The 19,025-nt window shown below is 34.4% G+C and overlaps 1 protein-coding gene across 5 annotated transcripts; it reads right to left on the reverse strand.

Annotated features, from left to right (window-relative positions):
- Positions 1-5,438: 5,438 nt before the first annotated feature.
- On the reverse strand, positions 5,439-11,748 carry LOC118062195 (transcription factor bHLH155). 5 transcript variants are annotated; one of them, XM_035075918.2, is made up of 11 exons: positions 10,798-11,746; positions 10,433-10,603; positions 10,099-10,183; positions 9,884-9,925; positions 9,303-9,362; positions 8,390-8,509; positions 6,989-8,053; positions 6,777-6,878; positions 6,264-6,395; positions 6,013-6,138; positions 5,439-5,826 (listed from the first exon to the last, which is right to left on the reverse strand). In XM_035075918.2, the coding sequence occupies exons 1-11, from the start codon at positions 10,896-10,898 to the stop codon at positions 5,746-5,748; spliced, it is 2,085 nt and encodes a 694-aa protein (XP_034931809.1). In that variant the 5' UTR covers positions 10,899-11,746; the 3' UTR covers positions 5,439-5,745. The 5 variants fall into 5 exon arrangements, with proteins under 5 accessions (XP_034931809.1, XP_073265430.1, XP_034931810.1 ...); XM_073409329.1 differs by lacking the exon at positions 10,433-10,603; XM_035075919.2 differs by lacking the exon at positions 9,884-9,925.
- Between the last annotated feature and the right edge of the window lie 7,277 nt (positions 11,749-19,025).

Genomic DNA, 19,025 nt, shown 5'->3' on the forward strand with positions numbered 1-19,025 from the left:
TTTACATTTGAATATTACTCACAATAGCTGACTGATTATTGAACTTAACAGTGTGTTTATAAGCTAGCTGGCAAATTTTCCTTCTTTTCTTTCTCCAGAATTTAACAAAATTAAAGAATGATACACAGGCCAGAACCCTCCAGATTTGCAGACCCTCTAACTATGACTAATACAGGAGTTTCCTAGCTCAAATCCCACAAGCTACTTAAGCTCGAAACCCGTTTTTAAACGTTTGTGTTTGAAACCCACAAAGATTTGTCAAAACTCAAACTTCTTTCTAATCATGTAAATGGAGCTGCTCAGCTGCAAATGTTTAAAAACGGTCCCGTGGTGACCAATGAGCACCAAGGGCTTGACTTGGAACATCAGGCAGCGTGCGTGGGCCGGTGGATAATGATTCTTGAAGTTAGGGATGGTAATTCAATGAGTTGATGACATGATTGTTGCCAAACTTCCATTATCGAATACTCAAGTTCTCAACGTAATCATGGTTTCGATTGTTGAAGAAAACACCTTTGGATGTTGAGAGTGTTGTTGTACAGTTACAGAGACTTCCAACAGGGAGAGATGGCGTTGTTGTAGTGGAGACTTGTTTCCTTTTAGGTTTAAGGAAACGAAGAGGAAAATTGGCCTTTTGAATTTTGTTACCATGTAATGCTGCGCTAATAGACAAAATACTGAGCCATTTTACCTCTCTGTTATTTTCATTGCATCATTTTATGGGTATTTTCCATCGTGGAGTCTCCAGTTTGACCAAAAGTAAAATAAACGATGATTGATATTTGGCAGTGCGCGCGCGCTTCACTTTTAAAAAAAATATATTAAACTCATATTTTTTTTTTATATAATTTTAATGTAATGAAATTTAAAAATAATAATAATAATTTTAAATCATTTTTTCAAGTAAAAAATATTTTTTTTTAAATATTCCCTTTTTCAAGTAAATCATATTCCATCTAAATCTTGAATAGTCCATTTATCAAGGCTTCTTCTTTCACGATCTTAAGTTATCAATTTTTTGATGAAATCCTCTCTCAGTGGCTCAACATAAATACAAACAGGAGCGGTTGCATCCTTAATTTTTTTTAAAAAAATATTTTTAATATTAGAATATTAATATAATAGTTTAGTGAGGGTTTAATACAAAAATTATTGTTTACTTATATTTTAATATATATTTCAATTAAATGTTTCTTTTTTTATTATAAATAAATAAATTAATGTTCATGCAAAACCACTATTATTGGCATCTTTTGTATTGATAAAGTAGATTATTGAAATTATTTAACTAAAATCTCTTAATTCACTATAATTACGAAATACTTATTTAATTGAGGTCTCTTACTTTATAATATATATATATATATATATATATATTTTGTCATTTTATATCAAAAATTTGTTTGTAATTAATTATTAATAAGATGTTTGGAGTTAGGAGAGGCATGGGTTTAAATCCCATAAGTTACACTTTTCTTTCTAATTATTTTTTCTTGTTTGAAACTAAAATATAGTATTAAAACTTGTTTCACATATTTGACTTAGTGGGTTCATATAACTTTTTTATGTGTGTCTAGAAATAATTAAGTATAATTTAATCAACATATTTATTATATACATATAGATATGAATTGAAATGAGTTTTGATAAATTGATATGTATTTTGCTATGAATTTTATATGAAAGATTTAAAATTATTGTGTAACTCAACTGATTTTATTATTGTATAGTTGTGTTAATTATTATGTAGACACTAATTATATACATATAAACAATAGCAGGTTCATCTATTAAATTAACATGTCACTATACAAGTATTTCAAGCGTAAGATGAATAATCATTCAAAGTTTCAAGTCATGTAACTCAATCAAATTCAAATAAAAATCATATAGTATTTATTAGCAATTTATCCTCTTATAAAAAAAACTCTAGTTTCACCACTATTCTCTCTTTTAAGAATATTTCATTAGAATTCTTGTACTGAGGTATATAGTTTTTGTATGTTGTGTATTTTTCAGCATAATTTGATTTTGTGTTTGAAATTATATTTAGTTGCGTTATGAAAATTAACCAAAATTTCCAACACATTCATTAGATTTGATCAACTGGCACTGAAGATAAAAATATTTTATCTCTGATTCCTTGGATGTTACGACAACTAGTATATTATCTTTCTTTACCCATCGCATCATACGATCGATATTGTCAACTCTATCGTTTTCTTTTAAGTGTAAACAAAATTTTCCTCAATTGTCAACTTTTCTGAGTCCATACATGTCTTGTCGCAACAGCTCACTGAAATCTATCCTGCAATCCTTAATAATATTAATTTGTCTGCAATAATTAGGTTAGCACTATGATATTATATTTAATGAAAAGGGCTTCAGTAGGTGTAAGCGTCTGTAAGATTTGTTGCAGAGCATATGTTTGACTTGTAAATCTCTGAAATGCTGTAAAATGGGAACGGAAAAGGGTATAGAATGCTTCGTTTTTTGAGATCAACTTGAAAAGATCATGGCGCAGTTTGCCATCAGGATTCTCCGATAGCCAGAAATGTAGCTTTCCCACCAGGAATGCAACCTTCCTGCGTTATATGTGAGATTGCTAAATATAAACCAAATTAACATAATATTTCTCGCTCGCATTCCCAGAAATCTGAGATTCTAGACAAACCAAACACAAAATTGTTTGGAATCTTAAATCTCAGTATATAAAACACCCAGCACTTCTCATATAAATCTCAGTATGACTTCCACGCTTATTTTCCAGAATGTGAAAGGAGAACATCAGACTATCAACCCAATAAAAATTCCTAGCTCCTTCTTGATTCAATTGTTGGGTACTCAGGATGTCTTGTTTTGTTTCTGACGAGAAAAATCCAACTCTCAACCCTTGAACAGTAAAACTCGTTCTTTAATTAACAAGGACAGGCCACCAAATATACAAACGAAAGATGTTTTCTGTATAGGTCTAACAGGTGGAGGAAATCAAGGATATATTTGCTCATGCTACAGCCTACATGTGTTGCTCTATCTCAAGAACAAGACGTTAGTGACAGGTCAAGAAAAGTTGGCACAAAGATTGATATCTTTGCCTCTGGACTGTCTAATAGCACCTTCATATTTTTTTTTCCCTTTATTCTTGAACATCCACTAGGTCCTAAGTGCTCTATTTAGAAGCCTCTAGGCTCGGTTCTCGCTGGTATTCACAACCCAATATTGTTGCCAGAATGGAAGCCTGCTGTGAATTCATAACCTGAAGATCATTGGCCCAGCTACGATAGGGCTAAGGAATTAAGTGAAGGCATTTGGCGAAACAAAAGCCGGTGTTACAAGGACTAGTTGAAGCTGGTGTGACAAAAAAATCCCCAGGTTTTTTGTCCATCCACCGGAGAATGTGCAAAATCCATCATCCGAGCTGACTAGCATTATTACCGGCCTTCAGATTCCAGTAATTGACTTTGAAGGTCTTGAAAGCGGTCCAAGACTGGAGGTAGTGAATGAGATTCGAAAAGCATCAGATGGCAGCTCAAACCATACGGGCCAATATAATTATAATTCTAAACCATACGGGCCAATATATAGGGAAACTAATAGCTGAATATAAGGCCTATGTCAGGTCCAGGGCTTTAGATGGCAGCTCAAACCTTTCTCGTTTTAAATTGGCAAATGAGACCCCTTCTCCATGCTTGCCGCAAATTCTCAATTTCATGAAAATGTAATCCATCTTCTCTGTAATTAACATAATAGAAGCCATTTGCGTCTAAAAAACCTAGATCCTGTGAAGGCCTTTAGTTTTTAGCTGATTTTTACTGCTTATCCAACTACAGTTCACTACACTTGCTTGGACAAGTTCATGAAAATCCTTTCATAGATTAGTTGGAAACATTCCACCATTCTCTTCTGTTAATTTCTAGCAGCTCCACGAGTCCTCCCTCGACAAGTAAAATATACAGCCGAGGACACTGTGCTGGTTTGGCTGGAAAGCTCCGGTTCTCTCAGCTGTCAATTATAGAGGCTTCACTGATTTATCACTTTTAAAGTCAATGCTACTGCCTCTAAACAAACTGCTCTTTTTTTCTTCTGTATTTTTCTTAACTGTGAACTAGGTATCAAAACACAAAGTGTTTGGTTAATGTTTCAGAACATAGAAGATAGATACAGAAAAAACAGAAACAATTTAGGTTGAAGAGACCACGATGGAAACATAAAATAAATGAAAATAGCCAAACACTAAGATTTGTGATGTATTTAATTTTGTTTTGCAAGGAGGCAGTTAGTGACTGTATCAAACACATGTTCAGACTGCCTAAAGACACTACCTTTCAAGCATAGATGCATGGAAACTCAATCCTTGGTGTGCCACTATTACCAGCTTCCCCTGAGCCGATCTTGACACCAGGCACACCTAAGCATTCGAACCAGTCTTTCTTGACAACTCCTTCAAGACAACATGGGTGACCTTCAAGTTGTTGCTGATCAAAATGAATGGATTGATGTTCCCCTAATCGTTTTGAATAGTTAGAGCAATATCTCCGTCTGAGTCAGATCAAAGATGCAACCCTCTGACAAGTAGGAATGGCATCATCTGGATATTAGTCCAGACAATCCTCACTTCTATTATAATGCACTTAAAACCTAGAAGCTCAAAATGAAACACATCACTCGTGACAAACTTAGTTCTTCCATTATTTTCTTCTCCCAGAAAAAATAATTGCAGCCCTCATTTGAACGGAGTATGCAGTGGTGATCATAGTATGCGGCAAATTCATAGCGCAGGATAAATTTGTGGTTAGACAAAAATGATCAACCCTACAAGAAAACATGCTCATGTAGATTTAATGATTTTTAGCTCATTTGTTCACGAAGATTATCAGCAATGATAAATTCAAAAGTGTGGAGCAGAGAGTACAGGTTGGAGGGGTAGGAGCCCGGGCATCACTTCCATGTTTTCTCTATCCAAGTAGAACGGCTAAATATAAACCAGAAAAGGCGATAAAGGAGCTTCTATCTGACAAGCAGACCAAGTACAGGGAAATTCAATTTGCTGAATTTATGGATAACTACAAGTCCAAAGGATCAGATGGAAAGCCCGCCCTACCGCATTTTAAACGAGCATAAGCACTGCTGGTTGCTTCACAATTTCCATAGAAGAAAAGGGCTTGGAAACTAGATCCATCTGTAATATTTTGATTGGGTGGATGAACTTGTACGTTGGCACATCCACCATTCAGCAGAGTTGCTCCAAATTATTATATGACCAGAGCAAATCCATCTATAAAGTTAAACAATCACCTAACATCAATTAGTCTGTTCATTTATCTGTTGTCTACTCCTTTTAACAAGCTCTTTTACGGCAATATAATGACTACAGATAAATTTTCAAATGTTTTGACGATTAAAGAATGAGATGGATGCGACTAGGAAAGAACGAGAGATTAAACACTGCCAATTGCTCACTATATATATTATTACACGACGGAATTTGCAAACAAATAATAGGTTTGTGTGCACTGGAAATAAGAAAACAACCCACAAATTCTCAAATGAAAAAATAGAGGGCTCTTCCAGAAATAATAGCTTTCCTTTTCCTCCTCCCCACTTTTCATTTTTGATAGTGGAGATACAAATGGGAATCGAAACACATGCAAAAAAAAAAATGTCAATCAAAGATCACAAATCACTCACTATTTTACACAGAAGCAATACAACAAGCTGCAAGAGCTGACCAGCCTTTGTTCTTGATTAGTTTGTTGTCTTGGGCTGCAATATTTGCACGAGTGACCATAGGATATCCATTCTATGCATAATTTTGTTGTTCTGCCCCTGAATGATTCAAAATGCAAAACGGCTTAAAAAACAAAAAAATAAACAACACTGCAGTCTGTTGGATAGAGAAGGCTCAGATCTATAAATGTTAGAACTCATCGCTTTGATATATAACTCAGATGTACTGAAAGAAATCATTGTTCCCCTTGTAACAGATAATTAATCCAGAAGATTCAAACATACCTCAACCACGAAACATATCCATGTCTTCTCACCGTGCACTTCTGTAATTCCTTTCAATATTGTCAGACCTAAACTTCTGATAGCCTCTGCTATCTCAAGAAAATGACTGCATTCCTCGCATAACATCTGCATGGATCAAATGGATACTTCTAAATATTCAGAAATAAACAAAACCAATGACAAATACATGGCTGCAAGCCTGAAACAATAATGGACCTAGCTTGAAATTTACAGATCCAACATGTATTTACCTCTACAAGCATCTGTCCATTTTTGTTTAGATTTTCTACTATTATTGATGAGACCTTTAGATGGCCTCCCACTTCCACTGCCCAGCTCGAACCCTGTTCATAATTGGAGGCATCTGTTCCCTTCTGATGCATCTGCAAATTCAGCCATTCAGATACATGTAAGCAGTAAAACAATAATAGAACAGAATAACATGATATGCTCTCCCCATGAAATTGTATAGTTCAAGTTGCTGATTATTAAACATTAAGTTGATAAAAAACACCCGGCAACAAAGACTCCAGACTGAAGCATGGTACTCAACATTGAACCATAATTATACTATCAACTGATAGATAGAAAAGCATAATTTACAAATTTGCATTTATTGGTGTAAATTCCTTATAGAAAGCAAACATGAATGGAGGGTTGAGAATTTTAAATTTCCATGAGTAAACATATGAAGGAGGTTGAGCAAGTCGCTGAGCACATAAACAGAAACAGGGCCTTTGCAGGGAACATGTGTCAGCCCCTACCTTCGGTTCAGCACATTTATTGAGCTTGTCAGCATGCTTTGTAATGTTTTCTAGGAAGAGCATGTGCTTGATTGTGCGCTCCAGCAACGAATCTATACTGCACTGCACAATTTATAACAAAATATTCAGAACATGTCATGCAAAAGATTTTCCTGAATAGGAAATGTGACTACTAGACTGTCAAAAATTAAGCTAGACCATGGAAAAGTTACCTTTGATCCATTGGGCACAAGCTCTCTCAGCTCCTTGATGCGATCTTGGATCAGTTGTCTGTCCCTTGGCCGAGGCCTGCAATTTTCACCAGGTTTAGCCCTTTTTTTGTTGTTCTTAGCTGATTCTGATCGCCTATCCAACTGCTCACTATAGGTACTTGGACAAGTTGATGAAAATCCTTTGGAAGACATTCCACCACACACTTCTGTTGAGTTAGATAAATTATGTACATCCTCTTCAACAACAGAGGACTGCTTAATTGAATAACCTGCTGAATTCATGATATGCTTAGTCTGGATAGAGGGCTCAGGCAATTTCTCAGCTGTTAACAGAGACTGCACTGATTTACAACCTGATTTCTCACTTTTAACATCACTGCCACTATGGCAAACATTGCCTACTACTGCTTCTAAAAGATTCTCTGAGCCAAAGTCAAATGTCATCTGGCTACTACTCATCCCCTCTGGCATCTCAAAAATATTTCCAGCTTCACTCTTCCCTGTTTGATAATCAAAGGGCATACACCTGTTCAAGAAAGATGGTCCTAGCGCTTCAAGCAACTCGCAGCCAGCAGAGAACTTAAATAATGTGTCCGAGGAGTTGAAGTGAGTTGATTCAGCTGGATAGTCCAGTTTCTTCTCCAAATCCCTTTTGAATGTTATGTCTGAAGATTCAGGTGCATTCAACACCACATTTGGACGAAGATTAATGCTATCTGACTTATCTCTATCACAAATGGTAGAGTCAAAGAGGTCTGCAGGGAAGCCTGCAAGATCAGCTCCAAGCTTTTCATTTGGAAGTACAAGATCAGATAGACTAACATTCTCCTTCATAAAACTATTTGAATGCATTGTCGTATTGTGCTCTGGTCCCCGACCTAGATCTTTCCAGACACTAGTCTCCCCTCCAAACATCTGATCACTGATTATATTCATCCCTAGTTGACTCCGGTGATCCAAATAGGTGGCATTTGATTTCAGATTATGTAAATCGATGCTTTCATCATTTGTTGGTGTTGATATTTCAAGCACTTCTTGTTTATTTTTCAATTCAGCAGTTGTTTTCTGATGAATACCAGGAAGAGAAGAAATGTAAGAAGAGATATAACTTTGGTTTTGTCAATAATACAACACAGGCAACAAGTCATTTGGTTCTTTCTTTGTATCTTCATTTATAACTACATAAACTATCAGGAAAACCTTGAAGCCAAATAGGTAAATCTGGCTGAGAAAGGGGAGTGTTTTAGTATTACCAAAACCTCTTACATTCAATCTGTCGAGACAGTTCTACTTCAAGAAGTGAGTGCGGGCGCGCGCGCGCGCGCGCGCGCGCGCGCACACAGAGACAGACAGACAGGCACGCACACCCACACCCACAGAGAGAGAGAAAGAGAGAGTTACCAGACATAATGCATTCTCCATACTATGTTGTGATGGACTAGTAATATGTGAGACTGCGGAATCTTGAAGCGCAAAAAAGACATCTTTAATATGCGTCACCAAATTCACATCCTCAATAACCTGCTCAACCCAAATGTGAATAGAGAAGCAAATTTAGATGGCAATGATGTTTAGATGAAAAAATTATAAAAATTGGAGCAGAATTGAACACATTAGCATGCAATTACATCAACCATTTGATGATGAAAATAACTTCAAGAAACTCAATTTTGCAAGATATTTTTAAATTTAACACACCCCAATTCCAATACCAATTAAGAGTGCAAGCTAGTAATTTTGGATGATGAGCTTATGACGTTACAAATGGTAACAGAGCCAGTTACACATGGCTGGCTAGCATGGTTTGTGGGTATCCCCATGTCTTAGGGGAGTGTTAAACTGGAATGCAAGCAGCTCAGGCTAATGGGTGCATTAACTTTTGGGTGGGGCAGTCATGCTCCAAATCAAATATTAGGGGCATGGGAGAGAGGTCTAGAGTAGATAAATCAAATTTGATAATCCCAAAAGCATCTCTTGCTACAACTTTGACAAATATTAGCCTGGGCATTATTGGGGGATCGAGTCATAACTAGACCCTCTGTTGATTTTTTATCTTGAGAAAACCTTGAACATAAAATAAATGCCACCCCTTGGTCTCTGCAAAACAATTACATATGTCATCCTATGACTCTGATTGTGACTGCTTCCAACAGCCTAGTAGAATCTAAAAATGAGGATCTCAACCAGGGCAGAATTACATTGTATATTTCAATGGATCTCATAGAAAACACTGCTAACATCAATTTAGTTCAAGCAATCAATAAACATGCATGTGCTCGATAGTGAATAACAAGTTAATCAGAAATTTTCTTACTTTATTCAAAGAGCCAAGCTGTACAACTCCATACGGAACAACAGCCACAACAACAATGGTCTGTGGAGAAAAACAAAAACAATCCCATTAATATAAATCAATCTCATTAATATAACAACATCAGAAAAGAAGCAAAAACACAAGTGCTGGAAACCCAAATATTCAGAGAAATCAATCCACAGTCACCATAGGACAAGAAAACCTCAATTATATCTAACATTACCTGGTCAGAATTCAATAGAAATTACAGGTTGTGTCCACTTATATCAATCTCAACAAAATGAGCCAGGCAATCATGACTCATGAGTGAACAAGGCCAAACAATCCATCAGTGTATATCTCATTCACGCATATGATGTAATATTAGTTTAGTGATCACTTTTTATGGTCAATATGGAAATATTTAAAGCAGTGGATTCAGTATCCTGTCCCTGGAGTCTTGCTTACAGACAAGAACCATAAAACTAGCAATGTAACAAAGAAATTAGATGAAGTTATATTGTTATTCAGTCCCCGCAAAGCCTTTCATCCTATGTCATTATGAACAATAAAACATAAAAAGAAAAATAACGCAAGCATACCCTGATCCCAGCAGAAAACTGACTTTGCCAGCCATCAGAGAACTGAAAATCCCACCCACAAAAAAAAAAAAAAAAAAAAAAGAATAAGAGTAAGATTTGATAACAGAGACATTAAACCAAAAGAATGATGCTTAAGTGAAAAGACATTGTTACATTTTCCAATGGGAATGTACAAAATAGCATATCTACTATTTCATTTCAAGGATAACCCTCACCTCATATGATGAAAAGGAATTAGTAACATGTTTATCTGCAAAGATCCACTGATGTTTTCCACTGACTGCCACCTGTCCAACAATCCTGCAAAACCAAGCATGAATCCAACTCAAACATGACGATATGCACAGGAATATTTCAAAAGTCACAGACCAAACGTTTCCAAATTAAATTTTGCTTTATTAATTGTTTACGTGCGGATAAAAAACAAAACATGCTGAATTTGAAAGGAGAGCAACTAAAATGAAGTATGCTTGAATAAAACCTCCACTAACACAGCATTGACAATTAAAAATACAAAGGAAAAGAGTCTATCAGTGAAATAACTCATACCCTTCCCCGAGAGAGTATACATGGTAAGACATCTTTGCCACAGCCAATCCAAGCGGGTCACGTGGATAATGCCCACCATGCAAATTTTCTTGTGTCTGCCTGAAGCACTTGTTCTCTAAAGCATCATGTTGCTCACAATTATCATAGTAGCCATCTTCCCAAGTTAACACCCTATTAAATATATATATTTTTTAAAAAGAATGAGATTCAAGGAACAATCTTACTCATAAGCTCTCCCCTCAAACAAGTGACCAATAAAAAACAAATGCTAAACATCACTAAATTATAAACTAACTGCATAAAATCACAATCACTACAGGTAACTAAAATGGAACAAAATTGAAGCAAAATTCGAAGTAACTTACATGCGAGCACGATGTTTAAGCTTCCAAAAAACAGCATAATTCCAATCAGTATTGAAGCAGAGGCTCCTCAAAGTATTATGCAAGTCAGTAACCATCCCCATCCTTCCCCCTCCCCTCTCAAAATTCCTAACTCAAAGGCTCCTCGGTGCAAATTCCACCACCAAGAACCCAACTTTGTCAGTGAAACAAAATCCTCACCCTCAAAACAAAAACCCTAATTTCACCTTACCTAGCTTCCTCTGTAAGATCCTCTTCCTGCCTGTTTTCTCCTTAACCCAGCTCTTGCTTTTATCGGTGGTCCTACTGTAGCCAAAAGCAGACGATCTCTACCCATTCCCTCACTCATACACCACCCCCCTTTTAACTCACTAACACCCAATTCAGAAAAAATAGAAACCCTTAAAAAGCTCACAAGTTCAAACAGCAGAAGCAATAAAGCTTGAAACTTTCAAGATCAGAAACAAAGATTTCAAAAGAGCAACATTCAGTGTATTTAGCCATGAAATTAATAAAACAGAATTCAATCTCTCTCAAAAATCAAGCCAAATGAAAATGGGAAGTTTGAAGTAAAGGACTAGCTTATATCGGACGACATGGATCACACTCAAATCCTGACCTTAATTTTGAAAAACCACTCACTGAATTGGAAAATGATTTTCTGATTTTCACACACAGAATTTGATCCCAATGAACCCTGGACAGTAGAGAAAAGGAACAGGGAAATCAAGGGTTTGTTTCAGATTCTTGAAAAAAACAAAGTAAAGTTCGAATCTTTTAAGCTAGGAGAAATAAGAATTGATGAGGTTAAGAAATTCAAAGCTTTTTCATTGCAAAGATATATAAAGAGTGTAAAGAGTTTTTCTTTCCCCTTTTATAACTCTTTTCTTGGAAACAAAGGGGAGGGAGAGAGAGGGGGGCTTCAAAGGCTTTAGTTTTTCTTTTCTGGTGCTAAGATTTTTATATACATTCATATATAGTAAAACTAGCAGCAGCCGCTATTTGGCGCACCACCCTGTTCACTTTAGCTTTCTTGAGAGGAGAAAGAAAGAGTGCAAAACGGTGACACCTAGGCGTCGTTTCACGCCTTGGTGCTGTGCGCAAGGGCATCATCATCTCTTATCCTACGCATCATGATGCGCACTTCAAACCTCTCCCTAGTGGTTGCTGCCATTTTTTTCACACACAGGGGAGATTAGAGTTTGGAGGGGTAATATTTATGGATGGACGATCAACCAAAAATGGGTAATGCTATGAGTACACTTTCTAGGTTGTGTCATTTTATGGCCAACAAAATGATGCCCTTGTGAAGAAAATGCTTCTTATCTTTCTATACAATTTCATGTTCTTGGAGGAGTTCTTCTCTTTCTTTCTTTCTTCCTCCCCCATACATCTCTCGATCACCATTTTTAAACCCAATAAACTTACCCCTCTCATGCCCCTTTTCAACAATCATTTTATTGCCAAAAAAGTTGTGACACCTACCGCACCCCTCTCTTGCCGTTGTCCCCATTCACATTGTATGAGTTTCAACAACAAAATAAATAAAGATTGGGATTGAATTTCGATTCTCAGATTGATTGAGGGCTCTTCTTTTTATTCCACCACTCCCCTGTTGTTGCTCAATTGCTCGTTGAAGAACTAGTTTAGGGATCTTGTATTTACTGTTTCTTTTTTATTATAACAAGAAATCAAACCAGGTTGTTTATCCGGTCGACCCATCAATAAACTCTATTTCCTCTAATATCAGGTTGGGGTCAAGGACAAGTCAGCCGAATTCTAAATTAATCTGCGAAACTAGGTCGGGTTGATTTCTTTAACATCAGGTTGGGGTTAAGGAAGTGTCGATCGTATCCTAGATTAATTCGCGAGATCAAATCAGGTTGATTTCCTTTAACATCAAGTTGGGGTTAAGGACAAATCGGCCGAATCCTAAATCAATTTATAAAACCAAATTGGGTTGATTTTTTTAATATCATATTAGGGTTAAGAACAAGTTGGCCGAATCCTAGAACGAGATCAAGTTAGGTGTAATAAAAGTAGAAAGTAATTTTATATATGAAATATGAAAAAACTCTACAAATTCAGGATTTATTAAAGCTTTCACTAAATAACCCCAGCAATCTATAGGGAAAAAAGAAAAAAAAAAAAAAAGAAGAAGAAGCATTCATCCAATTTTGTCCAGGCGGCTCCATTGTGATTTTAATTGTTTATAATGATCTCATGACATATTCATGAAATAATGTTTCCTGCGCCATACCAGCTCAACATCATTGTCCGAATCCCATGATTTTGTGTTCTAACAGTGGGATCTATGAGTGATTATTATTGCCATTGATTTCTAATCATTTTCTATTATTTATTTATTTCTTTTTTCACGTCGTTCTAGTTATTAGGGATTGGAGCTGGGGGCCATATATTTGTTGATCATGAACAGAAAAAATACAAATAAAAATCATCCCATTATCAACAATCCAAAACAATCACCTACCGTTGTTTTTACTTTGATCTTAAAGATTTTATTTGTCGGAAGCATATCAAGAGAGTTCACCCTATTTCACTAGCAAGTTTATTAGGCATAATCATGGTTTTACTCTATCGTGTACATCTCTATCTTTTATGGTTACTTGTCATATGTCATGCTTTATTCTCTCCCTAGCCAATGTTTAGATTACGTTTTGATTTTTTTTTTCTCTTTTTTATCCAAGTAAATGACCGTTTGATGCTGTAATTATTTTTATATATTTTGCAAGTTATTTTTGTACATAAAAAATTAAATCAATATCTTTTAAAATGTTTTTCTAATATTAATTGAGTTCATTAAATTGATTTTTTTTTTTGCGTGGAATAAATTAAAGTCTTGAATTCGCAATCTTTTTGGTTCAACATGAATAATAATGGCCTATGAACAACTGGGTTCGAAATGTCCAGCAGAGATTCAAAGAGGACTGCCTGTTCACCACTCATCTATCTCTTTCCTAAGAAATTCTATCAGGGTCAATACTGCAACTTATCTAAATCATGATGTAAATTTTTGACCATTGTCTTTCTTAATTTGACAGCAAAAAGATTCACGAAATGCTTTGAACAGTTTATAATTTTTCACTGGAGCTGCTTAGGCTTTCTTTTTCTTTCTTTCTTTTTCACTCAAAGATGCTTATAGAACAAAGTCAACTGGAATTCTCCATGAATAATTAAGCTGAGCTCTATAGTGATGCAAAACGATATGTCATTTTCCAATGTATGTAGAACAGTAAGGAGATGAGTGGGATCATGAATACTAAAGGACAAACAAGAATGATTAAACCCCATCGATAAATGTGTGTTTCGTAATATGATCCATGTTGTTTTCATAAAAGTATTTTTTAAAAACAAAAATATGTTAAAATATGGTTTTTTATATATTTTTTAAAAAATTTAATATCAAAACATGAAAATTATATAAACAAACCAGCCAGCCCGCTACATGGTCTCATTCCCAAATGAGGTAAATATGATGTAATGGTGCAATTAATGGCGTTGCAGGTTTTAATTAGTTGTTTCTTCCATTTTTGCGTTTGAACTGCGAGGTCACCTTTTTATCATTTCTACCATCCCATCCCTTTCCTTGATCTTCTTTCTCTACTCTCTCTCAGAGGAGGATTGGGAACCAAATCATCCCAAGTAGATCTTGTAGCTTAGCTTTTCACAAACATGTAATCCAGGAGGGTGACTCGCTGGTCTTCACCCTCATGAGTGCTGGGTTGATATCTTTCTCACTTTGCATGATCTCCCAGTCAATATAGTCGGGCGTGAAAATGGAAGACCCATTTTCAAGTACATTGTTCCTGCATATGATGCATATGTGACACTAGTGGCCATTACCTGAATAAACTATGTCCTTCCTCGTTAGGAAACAAGGATTGTAAAGAAGAAAAGTTGCAACCTTTCACCAAGAGTCAACTTGCCCTCAACTATGGCGGATTCATTTTTTTGCGCCACCCCTTCTTAACCCAGTTCATTACTTACAGACTAACAGTGGCCCCAAGAAATCTAAGGGAGGGAATCTAATGATCATTAGCACCAAAAGGGATTCTCGCCGGTAAAGCCCCTTTCACCACTGCTTCTATAAAATATATGCAGGTTCATGATTAGTCTGGCAGAATTGAATTCCTCAGGCGAATGCAAATTATCTTAGTTAATGAAAAGATTAAGAAAGATGTGCGCATGTGATCGAGATTCGAGATTCACAGGTGGTTTCTTGGCTGCAAGCCATTAACGTCATTGACTACGTTTTAATGGCTCTGATTTGGGGTAAAAAGCCATCGGCTTTTTCTAGATTAAGTACATAGAACCAGAGGTATAAGCCAGAAGCTATGTAGCCTGTCGTCTTCTACTTGTTCGACTTTTGTTTCGTGTGATGTGATCATCGTAATTAACGGGGCAATACCAGTCCAGGCCCCTGTGTGTTCTTGTCGTTAAAAAGGTTAATCTCTGAGTGAATGTTAAGATCATGAAATCAATGCAATCTATTCAAGTTATTGGCCGAATCAGGCCATGATCTTGAGTAATAAAGTTGTCAGGAAAAATCCAAAGCTCAAAGATGTTTCAAGGAATCATGCCTGCATGCTATATTAGTATATTCACGGAAAGATGAAACGAGGCTCAACCCAAAAAAAAAAAAAAAACATCTAGTTTGTGTAGAATAATCTGCCTAACGAATTTTAAGTTTACTTCCTTTTATTTCTTGATTTTTTAATTTGTCGAAGTTGGTTTTTAAGTTTATTTAAGAAGTTATAGGCTTTTTTAAGAATCAAAAAAACATTTAATAACAAAATATCAAATTAAATTTTATATGCAATAATCTTATTTAATAGAAGGATAATAGTCTTTCGTTTATTGTTTTGATATCAAAATGACGCAACCCATAGAAGAGCTTTCTACCCACCATGGGAAAAAGGCACACTAAATTTTTTTTATTTTTTTCTTCAAATTATTTGTTTATTTTCTTCAAAAAAACAAATATTACAGAACGATTTGCAGCCTCAAGTAAGTCCGGTAAGATTAGTTGCTGAATCTAATTTGTACACTTGGAAGATAAGGTGGGCTTAGTGGCCTTAGTCACTCAATAGACTGCACAAAGTAGGGTAGTAGCTACCCACTATTATATCCAATAATATTTTTCCTTTTGTTTATTCCTTCTTCTTGGCCTTTTTCTCAATCAAAATGAAGCATTCCACGACATTAGTAGGAAAATATAGCCATCAAACAAACGCTGGTCGGAGGCAAGCTTCAAGTGCTATCCACTTCCAAAATCATTTTTTGGGGCTGCCTTTTTTTATATATATACAATGTTCTAGTACCCCTTTAAATAGAAATAATAATAATACCGTCAATTTTATGTTATCTCGTGCATATGTCAAATAAAAAGTAAACACCCTGAAAAAATAGTTTGGGTGAACATTAGAGGAAGGATAGGTTAGATATGTAAAATAAAATTACAATTTAAGAATTTTTTTTTTTATCTAATAGTATGTACTTCTAAACATTCAATCTAATATTGGAACTAAAAACCATATAAATACTATAATTAAAGAGTTAGAGTTTAGAGAAAATGCATCAAGTTTTATAGATGTCCAATAAATCACCAACTCCTCTCCTTGAATTTCCATTCAAGAGTTTCACCATCACACATCGGTTTTTTTAATAGATGAGACCAAATCATTACACGATCTTTTTGCGGGTGCAAGATCAAACTCAATCCTCTTACAAGTTTAGAATTAAATTGTTGTCCCTGATCTTTTTGTGGGTTAAAGACTATAAAACATTTCATCATTATTTCTTAAATGACAAGTATTAAACCGCTCTCAATTTATTCACTAAGAGTCTTTTTCCAAGTGTTTAAAGTTTCATTTACACTTTCTACTATTTACTCTTTAGTAAAGTTGATTGGAATAATAATTAAACTATATTGGAAGATTTTTGCCGATTCATACTTAACCTTGTCTTTTATGATTACAAGTAAAACAAGAGTGTTATAAGTTGTTTTTTAGAAAGAGTATGCTTAAATTCTTACTTTAAGAGTTCCACATTTTTTTTTGGCCAAGGGAAGGGCTATTTATAAGATTAGAAATGAAACTAGTTGTTAAACATATTTTTCTGATTGTTAGAGAATCAATGAGACTGTTTTTAGAATCGATTATATCCTTTTAAAATCTATCAGATTGTTTCGAAGAACCCCAAGAATTTTTGGAAATTTTCTAGAAACAAACCAGTTATTTTAAGAAACAACTTGTTTAATGATTTCATAGATGTTATAAATCTATCTAAATCATTGTAAAAGTATGCACAACACACACACACACATATATTTATAGAGAGAGAGCATAAATTGTGTTTTGCTTAACAAATGCATGTGTTACACAAGTATGTTTAATATAGTATATTGACATGACCTATTAAATCACTTGAGCATCATAGCATGGTGTTCAAAAGCTTCATGGCATATATCATGATATAACATACTTATATGTATGAACATGTGCATGCATTTATCAAAACTATACCAAATCAATGTTTTATCATTGACATATAACATACTACTTAATTAATGACATCAATATTCAATGTTATCATCAAAACATAATAAAAAAACTTCATTAAATCATCATCATAGTCAGCGTGTTTGGGAGTATGGTTGTGGATTACTTTTCAAAGTGTTTTTCATTTAGAAAAGTATGCCAATAATGTTATTTTATTTTTTAAAAAATTATTTTTGAGATCAGCACATCAAAATGATTTGAAAAATATTAAAAACATATTAATTCCGAGCAAAAAAAAAAATTCAATTTTTTTTGAAAAGTGTTTTTCAAACGCAATCCCAAATGGGTTATAGGCTAATAACCAGTACTCTCTCAAATATAAAAAACAAACAATGCCCTTGATTTTATGTTAACTCGTATACATGTAAAAAAAAAAAAAAAATGCTTGTATATATGTTCATTAAGTAATGTAATGACTTATGGTTGAAACTGTATTTAATTATTAATCCAATTTTGAAAATATTTAGTAATCAATATACATCCTAATTTTATATGAATCCCACTGAAAATTGGTTTTTAGAATCTTAATTAAAAAAAATATATAATTTATAAATTTTCTTTTTAAATTATAATCATGAAAATTACTGGAATACTTAACATGCAATTTAATGTTTGGCCGATGGTAAGGCAAGTCATAGCTTCAAACCCATTAAATGTTTCTTAAGATGAGATAAATTGTTCTTATTTCTTACTGTCTCTCTTATAACTGGGAACACGAAAAGCAGGTCTTTAAGCAAAACTTTTGCCTTTTTTTTTTTTTAATTAATTTTCTTATAACATGCATGTATTTGTTGAATCGTGGGATTTTAGGTTGCTGCAGGGCCTGCACCTCGGCTGAAAAGGCTACAGGCTAAGATAAAACAAAAAGGCCCACGAGATATCGAGGCCCAATGTAAGATAAAGAGTTCCTTAGTTTACAGCTGTTATCGTGGCTATAAGCCGGTTTTTAAAAGCACGTTTTAGCCGTGTTTTATATATATATATATATATATATATATATTTTTTTTTTTTGCTTTACAGTAATTTTTTTATTATTATTTCTAACATTATTTTTATATATTTAAAATTTTTTAAAAATAAAATAAATATTATTATAATATATTTTTCAAACAAAAAAATAATTTAAAAAATAACCCTGTTACAATTCCAAACACTACTTAAGTTAATCCATGAATTATCGGTATATCAACATAATTTATTTTTTTCATAACAATGTTTATTTTTAATTTAAAAAAAAAAACTCAAAAAGACTGTTTTGATTAATAAAAAGATTTAAAATACCTGTGTGTGTGATAAGTCCATATCAGAAACACGAAGCTGCTTTCGCCGAGGAATTCATCAGAACATAGTTAGCTTATGGCTTGGATATTTCGGAAGCATGCACCTACTTTTTATTACTGTAACGAGCATATATTGAGCAGTTCATGTCAAGAACACAGAACAAGTATATCATCTTTTTTTCTCTCAATCCCACTAGATTGCAGTCAATTTTCTGAGCTGGAATTTCATAAAGTAAATGGTTCTAGAAAATGTGTAAGCATAGTTGGTATTCTTCCATCCATAAACACGAGCATAGATGATAGATGCATTTTGTCCTTCAAATATAAACAAGGAAAAACGAGGAAAAATATGTGTACAGACTCAAGATCC

The sequence above is a fragment of the Populus alba genome, chromosome 5, assembly GCF_005239225.2.
Source record: "Populus alba chromosome 5, ASM523922v2, whole genome shotgun sequence".
In the NCBI taxonomy this organism is placed as follows: domain Eukaryota; kingdom Viridiplantae; phylum Streptophyta; class Magnoliopsida; order Malpighiales; family Salicaceae; genus Populus; species Populus alba.